The sequence below is a fragment of the Panulirus ornatus genome, chromosome 11 (assembly GCF_036320965.1).
Source record: "Panulirus ornatus isolate Po-2019 chromosome 11, ASM3632096v1, whole genome shotgun sequence".
Taxonomy (NCBI): Eukaryota; Metazoa; Arthropoda; class Malacostraca; order Decapoda; family Palinuridae; genus Panulirus; species Panulirus ornatus.
This window is the reverse complement of record NC_092234.1, coordinates 14,155,665-14,173,605: the sequence shown is the minus strand read 5'-3', so window position 1 is coordinate 14,173,605 and position 17,941 is coordinate 14,155,665. Positions and strand designations below refer to the sequence as shown.

General features: G+C 38.7%; 1 protein-coding gene across 5 annotated transcripts in view; it reads left to right on the top strand.

Annotated features, from left to right (window-relative positions):
• LOC139751290 (uncharacterized) overlaps positions 1 to 17,941 on the top strand; it is a 126,096-nt gene that overhangs the window by 82,426 nt on the left and 25,729 nt on the right. For all 5 annotated transcript variants that reach the window (XM_071666613.1, XM_071666612.1, XM_071666615.1 and 2 more), the window contains exons 9-10: positions 1,288 to 1,405; positions 13,726 to 13,841. In XM_071666613.1, the coding sequence (XP_071522714.1) occupies positions 1,288 to 1,405; positions 13,726 to 13,841 (234 nt within the window). The remainder of the gene's footprint in view (positions 1 to 1,287; positions 1,406 to 13,725; positions 13,842 to 17,941) is intronic.

Here is a 17,941-nt window from a genome sequence, read left to right as displayed (position 1 = left end):
GTGGTATACCGGGGTCAACATGCTGTCAATGGATTGAACCAGAGCATGTGAAGCATCTGGGGTAAACCATGAAAGTTCTGTGGGGACTTAATGTGGAAAGGGAGCTGTGGTTTCGGTGCATTATTACATGACAGCTAGAGACTGAATGTGAACGAAAGTGGTCTTTGTTGTCTTTTCCTAGTGCTACCTTGCGCACATTTGGGGGAGGGGGTGGTTATTTTCATGTGTGGCGTGGTGCGATGGGAATGAATAAAGGCAGAAAGTATGAATTATGTGCATGTGTATAAATGTATATGTCTGTGTGTGTATATATATGCATATTTTGAGATGTATAGGTATGTATATATTGCATGTGTGGATGTGTATGTATATACATGTGTATGAGGGTGGGTTGGGCCATTCTTTTGTGTGTTTCCTTGCGCTACTTTGCTAACGCGGGAGACAGCGACAAAACAAAATAAAAAAGAATTAAAGAAATACTATGGTAGATAATAAGGAAGGATAGATATGAAATCCAAGTAAGTGATACAGTAGGGAAGAAAGAAAATATGTATCATCTTTTATCAGTGCTTTAATTTCCATAATATCTCTAGCCCTTCTCAGTTAAGGCCTGGCCTTGATGTGGATTTTTTTCCGTGACTGGAGCCTTCAACATTAGAAGATAAATGTAGTAGTTCTTGAGTACTTTTGATTATTTTCATTACAAGCTGTGTTCAGTTTTCTTCCAGTTTTTTCTATCTACCTTCTTCATGCTATTGCTGACAACTTATTTTTTTCTTGTATTTGCTGCTTTATATTTATGTTCTCTTCGCTTTAAGATTTATTACATTATAATTGTTTCTCTTGTTTTCAGTTTTAAGCTAGATATAGATTTACTTAGCTTTTGAAATATAACTGCATCAAAAACTATCAACCATTAATTGATTTTTTTTCTTAAGGATCTTGTATGGTACATGTATAAGCTTACTTCTGCATTAAGTATTTCCTTGCATTCTTGGCCTGCTTAGTTACTGTTCATAAAGTATTGTTACATATTTATAGAATTAGAAAAGCTGATTCCATTTGTTTAAACTCTGTGACCGTGACCATTGTATGATTCATTTATGGTTCGGACTGATGTCTCATCGTGCTATAGCTCCTTTTTATTTTCTCCTTATGGGACTTTCATTTTATTTACTTTTTTCCTGTATGATAAACATGTTAGGAATAATATGATACTTTATATGCATATTCACAGTCATGACAACTATTTTCTTAATTAATAGCTTAAAACTTATCTTGTTACAGAGCAATCCATCTAGTTTTGACTTGGTGGGGAATTATATGCCAGAATCACGTTTCAAAGGAATCACCATTGGCATCCTGACTGTCAGTTTGGTTGTTGGTATCCTCATCCCAAATATTGGTCAGTATCATTGGTTTAAAAAGAATTTGTAGGGTAAAAAAGAAAACGAAAAATCCCAAAATGTGCTTTTATAGAGCACTTACATATGTAGATGTGCAAGAACCTAATCATGGTCTAAGCTGCCTCCATTCTGGATTGTAGTTATGTTAAACAACAGTTTTGAGTTTTAAACCAAGAGTGTTTTATTCCAAGAAAGTTGGTCTTTCATTTAATAGAGTGTCCATAAGTCAGAATTTTCCATGATAAGGCAGTAGTATTTTTGCCTTCTTTTCTTACTGCATTGAGTAGTCATCTTTAAAGACAGCATTCATTTTGTTTGGATAAAGAAGCAATCAGATTGAGAAGAGAGTGAAACAAAGACTGAATTATAAACTGACTACATCTTGAGAATGATGCATTACAGAATGGTAGTATTGAATATGACTGTCAGAGCTTATCCACTGTGGAACTGATTAGCTTTCCAGCATCTCTGACTATTATCATATATAGGAAGAAGTTTAACCTGGCATTGGTCATGTGGCTTTCATGGAGTGCCTGTGTCATCATCATTTATGTCCTGCATGAGTTTGTACTAATGATATTCCATGGAAAATCTATTTTGTGAGATGCCTGTATTATCATTCAGTGACACTAGAAAATTCTGATTCTCTCTGATGTACATGGTTGAACAGAGGTTGGTGTGACTGAATGGTTTGAACATCCATGGCTACATAGCAGAACTGATTGTGATATCACCATTGTTCTTTAATGGGTTGTTTGAACCCATATCTTAAGATGGAAAGTATTATGATTTACTTTATGATCTTATAGAAGTTTAATTCAATTTATGTATTCAATATTTATTTACTATATGTATGGTTCATGGTGAAGTGCCTGAGGATTGGCAGAATGCATGTATGGTGCCATTATACAAAGGCAAAAGGGATAAAGATGAGTGTTCAAATTACAGAGGTATAAGTTTGATGAGTATTCCTGGGAAATTATATGGGAGAGTATTGATTGAGAGGGTCAAGGTATGTACAGAGCATCAGATTGGGGAAGAGCAGTGTGGTTTCAGAAGTGGTTGAGGATGTGTGGATCAGGTGTTTGCTTTGAAGAATGTACGTGAGAAATACTTAGAAAAGCAGATGGATTTGTATGTTGCATTTATGGATCTGGAGAAGGCATATGATGGAGTTGATAGAGATGCTCTGTGGAAGGTATTAAGAGTATATGGTGTGGGAGGTAAGTTGCTAGAAGCAGTGAAAAGATCTTATCGAGGATGTAAGGCATGTGTGCGAGTTAGGAAGAGAGGAAATTGATTGGTTCCTAGTAAATGTTGGTTTGCGGCAGGGGTGTGTGATGTGTCCATGGTTGTTTAATTTGTTTATGGATGGCGTTGTTAGGGAGTTGAATGCAAGAGTTTTGGAGAGAGGGGCAAGTATGCAGTCTGTTAGGGATGAGAGGGCTTGGGAAGTGAGTCAGTTGTTGTTCGCTGATGATAGTGCTGGTGGCTGATTTGGATGAGAAACTGCAGAAGTTGGTGACTGAGTTTGGTGAAGTGTGTGAAAGAAGAAAGCTGAGAGTAATTGTGAATAAGAGCAAGGTTATTAGGTTCAGTAGGGTTGAGGGACAAGTCAATTGGGAGGTAAGTTTGAATGGAGAAAAACTGGAGGAAGTGAAGTGTTTTAGATATCTGGGAGTGGATTTGGCAGTGGATGGAACCATAGAAGCGGAAATGAGTCAAAGGGTGGGGGAGAAGGCGAAGGTTTTGGGAGCGTTGAAGGTATGTTTGAAGGAATAGTGGTTCCAACAATGTTATATGATTGTGAGGCATTGGCGATAGATAGAGTTGTGCGGAGGAGGGTGGATGTGTTGGAAATAAGATGTTTGAGGACAATATGTGGTGAGGTGGTTTGATTGAGTAAGTATTGAAAGGTTAAGAGAGATGTGTGGTAATAAAAAGAGTGTGGTTGAGAGAGCAGAAGAGGGTGTTTTGAAATGGTTTGGTCACATGGAGAGAATGAGTGAGGAAAGATTGATAAAGAAGATATATGTGTCAGAGGTGGAGGGAGTGAGGAGAAGTGGGAGACCAAGTAGGAGGTGGAAGGATGGAGTGAAAAAGATTTTGAATGATTGGGGCCTGAACATGAAGGAGGGTGAAAGGCGTGCAAGGAATAGAGTGAATTGGAACGATGTGGTATACTGGGGTTGACGTGCTGTCAGTGGATTGAACCAGGGCATGTGAAGCATCTGGGGTAAACCATGGAAAGTTGTGTGGGGCCTGGATGTGGAAAGGGATCTGTGGTTTGGGTGCATTATTACATGACAGCTAGAGTCTGAGTGTGGACGAATGTGGCCTTTGTTTTCCTTTCCTAGTGCTACCTCGTGTGCATGCGGGGGGAGGGGGGTTTCATTTCATGTGTGGCATGGTGGCGACAGGAATGGATGAAGGCAGCATGTATTGTCTGTGTATGTATATGTATGTATAGGTTGAAATGTATAGGTGTGTATATGTGCGTGTGTGGGCGTTGATGCATATGCTTGTGTATGTGGGTGGGTTGGGCCATTCTTTCACGTGTTTCCTTGCGCTACCTCGCTAACTCAGGAGACTGACAAAGTATGATAAAGAAAAATTATTATATTTTATAATTATACTTTGACGCTGTCTCCCATGTTAGCGAGGTAGCACAAGGAAACAGATGAAAGAATGGCCAAACCCATCCACATACACATGTATATAGATAAACGCCCGCACACGCACATATACATACCTATAAGAAGTTTGATATTTATCAGCAAGAAATTTTGGTTCAACATGCTACTAATTAAGCTGAAAACAAAGAAATAAGTGGTATGTCATTAATGCTATTCCTAACTTATGCTGAGATATATTCATAATTTTATTGAATGATGTGAAGTCCTACATTGAACATTAGTTTATTTCTTAAACATTCTCTATCATCATAAAACCTTTGAATCTTCTGTATGCCATCTGCATTAACCATGTCTTAATTCAGCCAGCACTTACTGGCTAATCTGGTGATAATGTGTTTTTTCTAGACTAGGAATGTTTGACTTTTAATCCTTAAACTGCAGTAATTCTGAAATGGGGTTCACACAATCCAGAACTCCCTTAGAGAATATCTCTATCTTATGTTACTGAAGAAAATTCCCCCCAAAGTATTAAGCTCTCCTCAGTATAGTGTTGATATGGGAGGGTGTTTAGTTGTTGGGTAAGTTCCCTGGTTGCCAGCATGAATGATCATTATTTATGTAAGTATACAGTGATTATGGATATTTTCCAAACATGATGGCATTTTCCATACACTTTGATGTATTACACACATTATGGTTGATTTTATAGCATGATTTTATGCACCTCATGTTTATCATTTACATAATTTTTATGAATCCTCACTAATTATATATTATATGCATTATTAATGCATTTACATATCACATGTACACTTACAGAACATTATTTGCATGCAGAAATGAAAAATTGATTTTATTTTATTGGAAATAAAAACACTAATACAAGAGGATCTATGAGTCAAAAGTGGAATGGACACAAAAAAGGGGAGACCAAATTGGAGATGGAAGGATGGAGTGAAAAAGATTTTGAGTGATATGGTTCTGAACATGTAGGAGGGTGAAAGGCTTACATGGGATGGAGTGAACTGGAATGACATGGTCTACAGGAGGTGACATACTGTCAGTGAACTGGACTGGGTTTGTGAGACTGCTGCAGGAACCATGGAAAGGTTGGTGGGCCTGTTTGTGGATAAGGGTCCTTGGTTTCAGAGCACTGCACATGACATCTAGAGAATGGGTGCAAGTTAATATGGCTTTTCGTCATCTTTCCTTAGCACTACTTTGCTAATTTGGGAAATGGCAAGTGAATATGAAAAGTAATGTTTCTTTTGTTATAAAATTGACTGCAGTACTTGCCATGTAAATCTGGCTTCTTACCATGGTGATACAGTTACACTATCTTTGATGCATGATATATTTTCCAGCTGTGTTGCAAGGTTATTTGTGACATCATCAGGGAATTCAAATGAGGGGAAGAACCATTAAACTTAATTTTAGGCACAGAGCAGTGTAAGGATTAATTGATAAGAAAAGAATGATGGTTTTATAAGGGGAGGTCATGGAAATCAGTTACCAACCAAAAGAGTTATAAAACAATCATTATTATTATTCATCATACTTTATTGCTGTCTCCTGCATTAGCAAGGTAGCACAAGGAAGCAGACAAAAGAGTGGCCCAACCCACCCGCATACACATGTATATACATACATGCCTACACACTCACATATACATTCTTATACATTTCATTGTATACATACCTATACATACACAGACATATACATACATACACATGTTAGAAAGGATCACAATTTTGCACATGATCAAGTATATTCCTATGAGTCCACAGGGAAAGTGAAACATGATAAGTTCCCAAGTGCACTTTCATGTCATAATCACATCATCAGGGGAGATACAAGAAAGAAATATAAGTAAGCTGTTATACAACGAAGATGTAGCTAGGATGCCATTTGGTAAACACATGCTTGCCCAAGACAGACAACAAGTGTATCATACACTTATTATGTGGACAAGAGAATTGTTTACAGATTTTATCAACAATAGAGCTATCCAATTTGTATAGACCTTCAATAATATTAAGGATATAATTCTATGTGTATTCATTAATAGAAGATTCAGTGATATTTCTTGTGGCACTGGAGTTAAGAGTTAATAACTGAGATGGCATTACTCCAATAAGTACAATGATCATAATTTTTAACTTGATTAAACAAGGCACTTGATTCTTGTTCTGATGTTATATTATATTTATGTTGCTTAAGTTTAACAGAAAGATCATTACCAGTCTGCCGAACATAAAACTTATCATTTTCTACAAGGCACTTTATAGATGCACCCAGGAGAATTTTCAGGTGAATTCCTGATTAAGATATTCTTTATAGTATTATTGTTGCTGAAGACAACATTTACATTAAAGGATTTAAGCAACATGGGAAGTAAAGAAAAATTTTTATTAAAAGGGAGATTTAAAAGATTCTTGGTGTCAATGGGAGGTTTGGGTTCAACTCTATAAAAGGATTTCTTTGCTAACTTAAGGGATTTATCAATGAAAGATCTAGGGGTACTTCAACTTAGATCCAATGGAATATATCTTCTCAAACTCGTCATCAATAAACTCAGAACTGCAAATACGTAATGCCCAAAGGAACATAGATTGAAATGATGACAGAGTTGAAGATCATCATTTCAATCTATGTTCCTTATGGCATTACATATTTGCTGTCCAGAGTTTATTGATGATGAGGTTGAGAAGATATATTCTATTGGAGCTAAATTGTTGGAACCACTATTCCTTCAAACACATCCATTTTTTCTCTCCGAGATAACGTTCTGGCCTTCAACACTTTCTTCAACGCTCCCAGAACCTTTGCCCCCTCCTCCACCCTGTGACTCAATTCAGCTTCCATGGTTCCATCCGCTGCTAAATCCACTCCCAGATATCTAAAGCACTTCACCTCCTCCAGTTTTTCTCCATTCAGATGTACCTCCCAATAGACTTGTTCCTCGACCCTACTGAACATAATAACCTTGCTCTTATTCACATTTACTCTCAGCTTTCTTCTTTCACACACTTTACCAAACTCAGTCTCCAGCTTCTGCAGTTTCTCACCCAAATCAACCACCAGCGCTTTATCGTCAGTGAACAAAGAGACTCACTCCCCAAACCCTGTCATCTATAACAGGCTGCATACTTGCCCCTTTCTCCAAAACTCTAGCATTCACCTCCCTAACAACCCCATCCATAAATAAATTAAACAACCATGGAGACATCACACACCCCTGCCGCAAACTGACATTCACTGGGAACCAATCACTTTCCTCTCTTCCTACTCGTACACATGCCTTACATCGTTGATAAAAACTTTTCACTGCTTCTAACAACTTACCTCCCACACCATATACTCTTAATACCTTCCACAGAGCATCTCTGTCAACTCTTATCATATCCCTTCTCCAGATCCATAAATGCTCTATACAAATTCATTTGTTTTTCTAAGTATTTCTCACATACATTTTTCAAAGCAAACTCCTGATCCCTTTCACTTCAAACACCACCTCGACCAAAACACCCTATATCTGCCACTGTCATCAAACACATCAACAAACCTTCAAAATACTCACTCCATCTCCTCACTTCACCACTACTTGTTATTACCTCCCCATTAGCCCCCTTCACCGATGCTCCCATTTGTTCTCTTGTCTCATGCACTTTATTTACCTCCTTCCAAAACGTCCTTTTATTTACCCTAAAATTTAACGATGCTATCTCACCCCAACTCTCATTTTCCGTTTTTCACCTCTTGCACCTATCTTTTGAACTCCTGCCTTTTTCTTTTATACATCTCCCAGTCATTTGCACTATTTCCCTTCAAAAATTATCCTAATGCCTCTCTCTTCTCTTTCACTAACAATCTTACTTCTTCATCCCACCACTCAATACCCTTTCTAATCTGCCCACCTCCTACCTTTCTCATGCCACAGACATCTTTTGTGCAAGTCATCACTGCTTCCCTAAATCCATCCCATTCCTCCCTCACTCCCCTTATGTCATTTGCTCTCACCTTTTTCCATTCTACACTCAATCTCTCCTGGTACTTCCTCACACAAGTCTCCTGTCTAAGCTCTCTTACTCTCACCACTGTCTTCACCCCAACATTCCCTATTCTCTGAAAACCTCTACAAATCTTCACCTTCGCCTCCACTAGATAATGATCAGACATCCCTCCAATTGCCCTTCTCAGCTCATTAACATCCAAAAGTCTTTCACACGCCTATCAATTAACACATAATCCAATAACAATCTCTGGCTGTCTCTCCTACTTACATACGTATACTTGTGTATATCTCTCTTTTTAAACCTGGTATTCCCAATCACCAGTCCCTTTTCAGTACACAAATCTACAAGCTCTTCACTATTTCCATTTACAACGCTGAAACACACCATGTACACCAATTATTCCCTCAAATGTCTCATTACTCACCTTTGCATTCAAATCATCCATGACTATAACCTGGTCTTGTGCATCAAAGCTGCTAACAGACACATTCAACTGCTCCCAAAATACTTGCCTATCATGATCTTTCTTATGACCAGGTGCATAGGCACCAGTAATCACCCATCTCTCTCCATCCACTTTCAGTTTTACCCATATCAGTCTAGAGTTTATTTTCTTATGCTCTATCACATACTCCCACAACCCCTGCTTCAGGAATAGTGCTACTCCCTCCTTTGCTCTTGTCCTGACTTTACTCCCAAGACATTCCCAAACCACTCTTCCCCTTTACCCTTGAGCTTCGTTTCACAAAGAGCAAAAACATCCAGGTTCCTTTCCTCAAACATACTACCTAATTCTTTCTTTTTCATATGTGATTTCCATTTCCTGTGTTAGCGAATCAATGCCAGTTACAGACAAAGAAAGGCTGCAGCTTATCACATCAATTCTTCACCTGTCATGTGTGATTCACTAAAACCACAGCTCCCTGTTTACAACCAGGCCCCACAGACCTTTCCAGGTGTTACGCTGTGTGCTTTATATTTTTATTTTTTTGTTAACTTTTGGCTATTCAAGGTGAAAAAGGACTTGCAGTGTTCTTTTGTATGGGTTATTAAATGAGACTGAAGGTTGATTATTATGGTGTAAATTAAACTTGATGGAACATAACAGAAATTTCCATAGCAATTACATGCAGATGATAATGTTCATTTGCTGAATCACTTGAAGACTTTGATAATTTGTATTAGAGGAGAATGTTAAAGTAACCATTAAGGCTCATGTTTTAAAGCAGGTAGCTTTTGCAGTGTGTTATCAGTATTGATGGATAAGATATAATGATTATATGAAATATGATGAGAAAGATGAGAAAAAAGGAGAGATAGGTATTATGTTTGAGGAAAGGAACCTGGATGTTTTGGCTCTGAGTGAAACGAAGCTCAAGGGTAAAGGGGAAGAGTGGTTTGGGAATGTCTTGGGAGTAAAGTCAGGGGTTAGTGAGAAGACAAGAGCAAGGGAAGGAGTAGCACTACTCCTGAAACAGGAGTTGTGGGAGTATGTGATAGAGTGTAAGAAACTAAATTCTAGATTGATATGGGTAAAACTGAAAGTGGATGGAGAGAGATGGGTGATTATTGGTGCATATGCACCTGGGCATGAGAAGAAAGATCATGAGACGCAAGTGTTTTGGGAGCAGCTGAATGAGTGTGTTAGTGGTTTTGATGCACAAGACCGGGTTATAGTGATGGGTGATTTGAATGCAAAGGTGAGTAATGTGGCAGTTGAGGGAATAATTGGTATACATGGGGTGTTCAGTGTTGTAAATGGAAATGGTGAAGAGCTTGTAGATTTGTGTGCTGAGAAAGGACTGGTGATTGGGAATACCTGGTTTAAAAAGCGAGATATACATAAGTATACGTATGTAAGTAGGAGAGATGGCCAAAGAGCGTTACTGGATTATGTGTTAATTGATAGGCGCATGAAAGAGAGACTTTTGGATGTTAATGTGCTGAGAGGTGCAACTTGAGGGATGTCTGATCATTATCTTGTGGAGGCGAAGGTGAAGATTTGTATGGGTTTTCAGAAAAGAAGAGAGAATGTTGGGGTGAAGAGAGTGGTGAGAGTAAGTGAGCTTGGGAAGGAGACTTGTGTGAGAAAGTTCCAGGAGAGACTGAGTACAGAATGGAAAAAGGTGAGAGCAAAGGAGGTAAGGGGAGTTAGGGAGGAATGGGATGTATTTAGGGAATCAGTGATGGATTGCGCAAAAGATGCTTGTGGCATGAAAAGCTTGGGAGGTGGGTTGATTAGAAAGGGTAGTGAGTAGTGGGATGAAGAAGTAAGATTATTAGTGAAAGAGAAGAGAGAGGCATTTGGACGATTTTTGCAGGGAAAAAATGCAAATGAGTGGGAGATGTATAAAAGAAAGAGACAGGAGGTCAAGAGAAAGGTGCAAGAGGTGAAAAAGAGGGCAAATGAGAGTTGGGATGAGAGAGTATCATTAGATTTTAGGGAGAATAAAAAGATGTGTTGGAAGGAGGTAAATAAAGTGCGTAAGACAAGGGAGCAAATGGGAACTTCAGTGAAGGGGGCTAATGGGGAGGTGATAACAAGTAGTGGTGATGTGAGAAGGAGATGGAGTGAGTATTTTGAGGGTTTGTTGAATGTGTTTGATGATAGAGTGGCAGATATAGGGTGTTTTGGTCGAGGTGGTGTGCAAAGTGAGAGGGTTAGGGAAAATGATTTGGTAAACAGAGAAGAGGTACTAAAAGCTTTACGGAGGATGAAAGCTGGCAAGGCAGCAGGTTTGGATGGTATTGCAGTGGAATTTATTAAAGATGGGGTGACTGTATTGTTGACTGGTAGGTAAGGCTATTTAATGTATGTATGACTCATGGTGAGGTGCCTGATGATTGGCGGAATGCTTGCACAGTGCCATTGTACAAAGGCAAAGGGGATAAGAGTGAGTGCTCAAATTACAGAGGTATAAATTTGTTGAGTATTCCTGGTGAATTATATGGGAGGGTATTGATTGAGAGGGTGAAGGCATGTACAGAGCATCAGATTGGGGAAGAGCAGTGTGGTTTCAGAAGTGGTAGAGGATGTGTGGATCAGGTGTTTGCTTTGAAGAATGTATGTAAGAAATACTTAGAAAAGCAAATGGATTTGTATGTAGCATTTATGGATCTGGAGAAGGCATATGATAGAGTTGATAGAGATGCTCTGTGGAAGGTATTAAGAATATATGGTGTGGGAAGCAAGTTGTTAGATGTAGTGAAAAGTTTTTATCGAGGATGTAAGGCATGTGTATGTGTAGGAAGAGAGGAAAGTGATTGGTTCTCAGTGAATGTAGGTTTGCGGCAGGGGTGTGTGATGTCTCCATGGTTGTTTAATTTGTATATGGATGGGGTTTTTAGGGAGGTGAATGCAAGAGTTTTGGAAAGAGGGGCAAGTATGCAGTCTGTTGGGGATGAGAGAGCTTGGGAAGTGAGTCAGTTGTTGTTTGCTGATGATACAGCGCTGGTGGCTGATTCATGTGAGAAACTGCAGAAGCTGGTGACTGAGTTTGGTAAAGTGTGTGGAAGAAGAAAGTTGAGAGTAAATGTGAGTAAGAGCAAGGTTATTAGGTACTTTAGGGTTGAGGGTCAAGTCAATTGGGAGATAAGAGTGAATGGAGAGAAACTGGAGGAAGTAAAGTGTTTTAGATATCTGGGAGTGGATCTGGCAGCGAATGGAACCATGGAAGCGGAAGTGAATCATAGGGTGGGGGAGGGGGCGAAAATCCTGGGAGCCTTGAAGAATGTTTGGAAGTCGAGAACATTATCTCGGAAAGCAAAAATGGGTATGTTTGAAGGAATAGTGGTTCCAACAATGTTGTATGGTTGCGAGGCGTGGACTATGGATAGAGTTGTGCACAGGAGGGTGGATGTGCTGGAAATGAGATGTTTGAGGACAATATGTGGTGTGAGGTGGTTTGATCGAGTAAGTAATGTAAGGGTGAGAGAGATGTGTGGAAATAAAAAGAGTATGGTTGAGAGAGCAGAAGAGGGTGTGTTGAAATGGTTTGGTCACATGGAGAGAACGAGTGAGGAAAGATTGACCAAGAGGATATACGTGTCAGGGGTGGAGGGAACAAGGAGAAGTGGGAGACCAAATTGGAGGTGGAAAGATCGAGTGAAAAAGATTTTGAGTGATCAGGGCCTGAACATGCAGGAGGGTGAAAGGCGTGCAAGGAATAGAGTGAATTGGAACGTTGTGGTATATCGGGGTCGACGTGCTGTCAATGGATTGAACCAGGGCATGTGAAGTGTCTGGGGTAAACCATGGAAAGTTGTGTGGGGCCTGGATGTGGAAAGGGAGCTGTGGTTTTGGTGCATTATTACATGACAGCTAGAGACTGAGTGTGTACGAATGGGGCCTTTGTTGTCTTTTCCTAGCGCTACCCTGCACACATGAGGGGGGAGGGGGATGTTATTCCATGTGTTGCGAGGTGGCGATGGGAATAAATAAAGGCAGACAGTATGAATTATGTACATGTGTATATATGTATATGTCTGTGTGTGTATATATATGTGTACATTGAGATGTATAGGTATGTATATTTGTGTATGTGGACGTGTATGTATATACATGTGTATGTGGGTGGGTTGGGCCATTTCTTTTGTCTGTTTCCTTGCACTACCTCACTAACGCGGGAGACAGCAACAGAGCAAAATAAATGAAAAATAATGATAAATATGAAATACGAAGCGAGGATCATTGAGGATGGTAGTGGGAGAGTTTCATTTGATATTAATCATCCAAAGGAAAATAATTATTGAAGTGCTGAGAGTTTTTGTGAAAAGGATGAGTTGAAATGAAGGGTATGCTAGAAATTTGCATGATAGAGTGCTTACCCCAAATATGGATGTGAAACCTTACTTTTTTAGGTCCATGATGATGAAAGAATCAGATCAGTATAGTTAGATAACTAATATAGTATATTAGAAATTAGGGTGATAGACAGTAAAAAAATAAAGACAAGAAATTATACATGGTGTGAAGAAATTGTTAGAAATAGTTGTATACAAAACTTTTTCAAAATGTGGCCACATAAGACTAATGGCAGATGTTAGGTTGCTGAAATAAGATGTATTTTTGCTTGCTTGAACTAAAGGTATTTTCGATAATGATGCCAGGGCATCACTTTATAAGTCTTACTGTGGATACATATGGAAGTGTGAATGGAGATCTTAATACTGCTTATTGATTCATTTTGGTGTAAAGAGTGAAAATTTAAGAATGGCTTTATTAGCTTGGAAGCCTTTGCTCGCTTTAACATACTGGCCATTAAAGGTGAGGGTACATGTGAGTGAACTGAGAACTGCATTATATACATTTGATTCACCACACACACATATATGGGAATACAGTTTGAAGTAATAGATTAGAGGCAAACCATATGTGAATTGCTTTACTTTATTTTACAGTACAGCAGTATCGATTCATTATATATACAGACTTACCACAGCTGTTTCATTACTTATGACTCATATTTTAATTCTAATGTATAAGCTGATGAAAGCGAATTTTTGTTTTCTTTTTCTGTAAAGTTTCTAACTACAGAATAGTCATACCATAGACATCCTGTGATAACTGCATTGAAATTGATGAAAAATCATGCATTGAAAAAAGTTTTTGTTATATTTACTTCTCTTGTAATGCAAGCCATTAATGATACACTCCTTTTTTTCCAGAGTTTGTTCTTGGGCTGCTAGGGTCAACAATGGGGGTGCTGATTGCTCTTATTCTTCCATCACTCCTTTTTATCAAAGTCAACTCTAAGGCTTCAGTGGAAAGGCTTGTGGCGCAGGTGAGATTTTCCATTCTTTTGCATAACATTCTAAAGTATTTTTGAAATGTCTGTTGGTTGTGAAATACATACCCTAATGTAATTTATTTGATGGGTTTCAGCTAACATACAGTGTCTTCAAAAAGCCTTGTCTGCCGCCCATATATTTTCAAAGGCGTTGCATGACCAAGTGGGTTCTTCCTTTATTTTTCCGTGTTGCCACTTCATTTTCGGAATTTTGCCTCTAGATGTTGTATTTCTTCTACCAATGCTTCTAGATGGTTTATTTTTATCTTACAAAGGAGGAGAAAGCCCAAATTCTTGCCTGGAAATAAGATAATGTGGGGACATGTAAGATTTTTAGGCACACTGGGTGCTTCAAATGCACAATCAGGCAGCTGCTTTTTACAAAATGTCATCAGTGTCTCATATCAGTCAGATCAAGACCCTATGGAACAGTACATGGACCTAGAATATTTGAGCCTTGCCAGTTCCATGACAAAGTATTAACGTTCAAGTGTGGTACCAGTTGACGATGGTCTTGGATTCCTCCTCCTTGCATATTACTAGACTGCCCTGGACTTTGACCAAGCTGCCCATGCCACGTTGCAGACTTATAATGGTCCTCCTCTTGATGTTCCTCTGCCCAAAAGAAAAGGAGATCCTTTCATATCCTTCACCAATGTTGAAAACCATCTGTTAGACCCTGTATAACTTAAGAAGCATCGTAAGTCTCACTTTTTATTAGGTAGAAGTAGTAGATTGGAACATTTGGCAGTAACATTAGTTAGACACATTTGGAAGTACTAGTTGGTAGAAACATTAGATAGGAGCCTCTAGAAACACTGTACCAGAGTTGCCCTCTGCCAGTTGCCTGTTAAGGGTGAGGCACTAAAGGCTAAGGAGCAGCACTGTAGTTCAACAGCTATGGATACTCTTTTGCTGTATTCACTCCCTTGAGGGAGTTCCTGAAGGCAAAAGGGTTTCCGAGATATAGATGAATAGTGCATTATTACATGACAGCTAGAGACTGAGTGTGAACGAATGGGGCCTTTGGTGTCTTTCCTAGCGCTACCTCGCACACATGAGGTGGGAGGGGGTTGTTATTCCATGTGTGGCGAGGTGGCGATGGGAACAAGTAAAGGCAGACAGTATGAATTATGTACATGTGTATATATGTATATGTCTGTGTGTGTATATATATGTGTACATTGAGATGTATAGGTATGTATATTTGCGTGTGTGGACGTGTATGTATATACATGTGTATGTGGGCAGGTTGAGCCATTCTTTCGTCTGTTTCCTTGCGCTACCTCGCTAACGTGGAAGACAGCGATAAAGCAAAATAAATAAATGAATATAAATAGATGAATAGTAAATATCACTAGGATCCAGCCTCACTACTGCAAGGCTTACCTTATGAATCCTCACTCTCCTTTCCTTCCTTCAGAGGAAATTTCATTGTCCCCTCATAAGGGTCAAGATCACCTGCCAGGTCCTAGAAAGCCACTGGTCCCCTCTCCATTTTGGTTGGAGGAACCTAACTCTGACTCAAAGGCTTCATATGAGGTAGCATTGGTAGAGTGTGTTTTAGAGACTGGTTTCTCATGAAGAAGAGTTGAACCTCCATTCTCCTTAAGTTTTGATGGTCAATCTTGGCTCCTTTTTCACCGACGACACTTGCTGCCTGATAGTTCTTACAAATTGGATTTAGCTCTTGGGGAGCTAGGTTTTGCCTGCTCTTGGTCTTTTCACTACTACAACCTTCTCCCTTGTACAAAATATCTTTGCTCACAGAGATAAAACAACTAGTCTTGGTATTCTTTGATGATATTTTGGATGCCCCAATATCATCAGTACTGCTTTATGGGACAGGCAGTTTTTTCTTTGATCTACCAGTACACCTTTTCCCTGTAGAGGATTTTATAGCTAATCCTGATATTGACTCTAACCTTGAAACATAAAAATTCTACTCCTATATAGAAAATCAGATTTCACCTTAAGCATTTTTAGAGCAGTGTCTATGAATGAGAATGCTCATTCTGGCCTGGACCTTCTCCAGAGCAATTTAATGTAAAGAAAGGAGAATCTACCCATTTTTTAGATTGAGGTACATTTCCCCAGGTCCTGCCAAGTTAAATGGTATTAGGATACATTTAAATTACCTGATGTTTAATTCATCCTCTTTCCTTCATATCATTATGAAGTGTTTACTAAGGAGTGTGAAAGATTGTTTCTACCTTCTGTGAATCCTGTCTGATAGAGCATTCAGTTAAACTGAAGTTTACAGGGTGAGTCGAAGGGCATGTCTTAAAGATTTCAAATCCATGCAGAGAGACTTTTATGCCATCTATGATATCTAGGCAGAAGTGCAGATAATGGGCTGTGTTTTTATGGTAAAGGAAAGCAGGTAGAGTTGTTGCAGTCCTTACCCATTTTTGACTATCTTTTCCCCCATGAGGTCATTCAGAAGGTTCTTCTGGAACTGTCACTGTGGAGAAAACTTTGATATTAACCCTTCTCTTTGAATGGTATGCAGGAAGGAGACAGCATGTTCAGGACTGTGATTCTGATCTTAAAAGGAATAGCTCTAGAAGAATTTTGTGTTCCTTCTGGCTTCATTCTTCCTTCTACACTCCTCTGACAAGGAATATCCTTTGTACATCTAAGTCCATCTCTACCAGAGGCAGAGTTGCATTTTCAGGGCACCCCATTTGGGCCACTGATTTGGATCTTCTGGTAGGTTCTCTGTGAAATGGCTCCATGCTAGGATTCCTGAGATTTTTGGAAGTTAGATTGTCGTGTGTATTTTATGTTGGATAGAGGTGTAGGAAATTCTTTTTGATCCTGTGATACTCATTCCAACTTCTCTTATGAATTACAGATGCTGATTGTCGGAAGTGTCACCTGTATGTTCACAGTGCTTTTCAAAACTCCTTTGCTTTTTTGATGCCTTGTATTGAATTATTCCTCACTTTTTCTTGAACTTCCCTTCATATATGAGGCTAAAGGTACCCATGTTCCTATTCCTTAATTATAGATTTCACAGAACCTCATCAGAAAGACTTGGTTCCTGTCTACTGAACTCCATTTACCTGTTTATGATTCCATAGAAATTGAGTTCATTGCCATTTGCACAGTTTTATCTCCTCTTCAAATCTCTTTTCATCTTTGCTGGTGTATCATATATTATGCTTTCAGTATCTGTGGTACTCTTTGTGAAAATATGATCTACTGATGATATTTGTATCAGTCCCTCTCATCCCAATATGTTCCTTGACATACTGTTGTAGGAAAGTTTCCTTTATGCACTCTTAAGAACCTTCATATCATAATTCTGTGTCACCAAGTGAATCTTAATTCCTCCTCTCCATGTCTTTCTAATTGAAATTACCCATTATTAGTACTTTATCATCACTGAGAAGTGCATGTTTTACTGCTTCATGCACCATCCTGATTGTTCCTTCATTACTGTCACTGTATATTTGCTCTGGATTATTAGAATTCAGCAAAGGAGCTTATGATATCAACACCATTATGCACTTATTGCTTACAGTTACTCTTATCATTATGCAGTGACTTTAATCCACTATCTAGTATTTCTGTTAAATTTTGATTTCCAGGAGCACATCCCTAATGTTAACTGGGGACGAGGTGTACACAGAACTTTTAGATTAAAATCAATAGATAACTGTTTCATCTTATATTACTATTAATGATTTTATCACATGATATTTGCAATAATTCTGCAGTAACTGTCCCTTTATTCTAAAACAACTAAGTTTTCATTAGCTGGTGTTTTGATTGAGAAGAGAAGTGAGAGTTTGCCTGATATACATGCTGCTTACTTCTATAGATAATAAGTGGAATCAAACATTACCTGGTAATTCAGATGGGGATGGGAACCATTGAAATGTCAAATGATGGTATTAGCCATGAACAAAACACTGTCATTTGATTGTGTCAGTTAAGGAATTAATCTTCTTGTTGACCTTGGGTATTTCAACATTGTCAGTTGATGATTATCTCAGTTAAGGGGTTTATCTTCTTGTTGACTGTAGGTAATTCAACTTTGTTTTCTTCAATTGGCCTAAGGAATTTCAATTGCCTTTTTCTCTTCC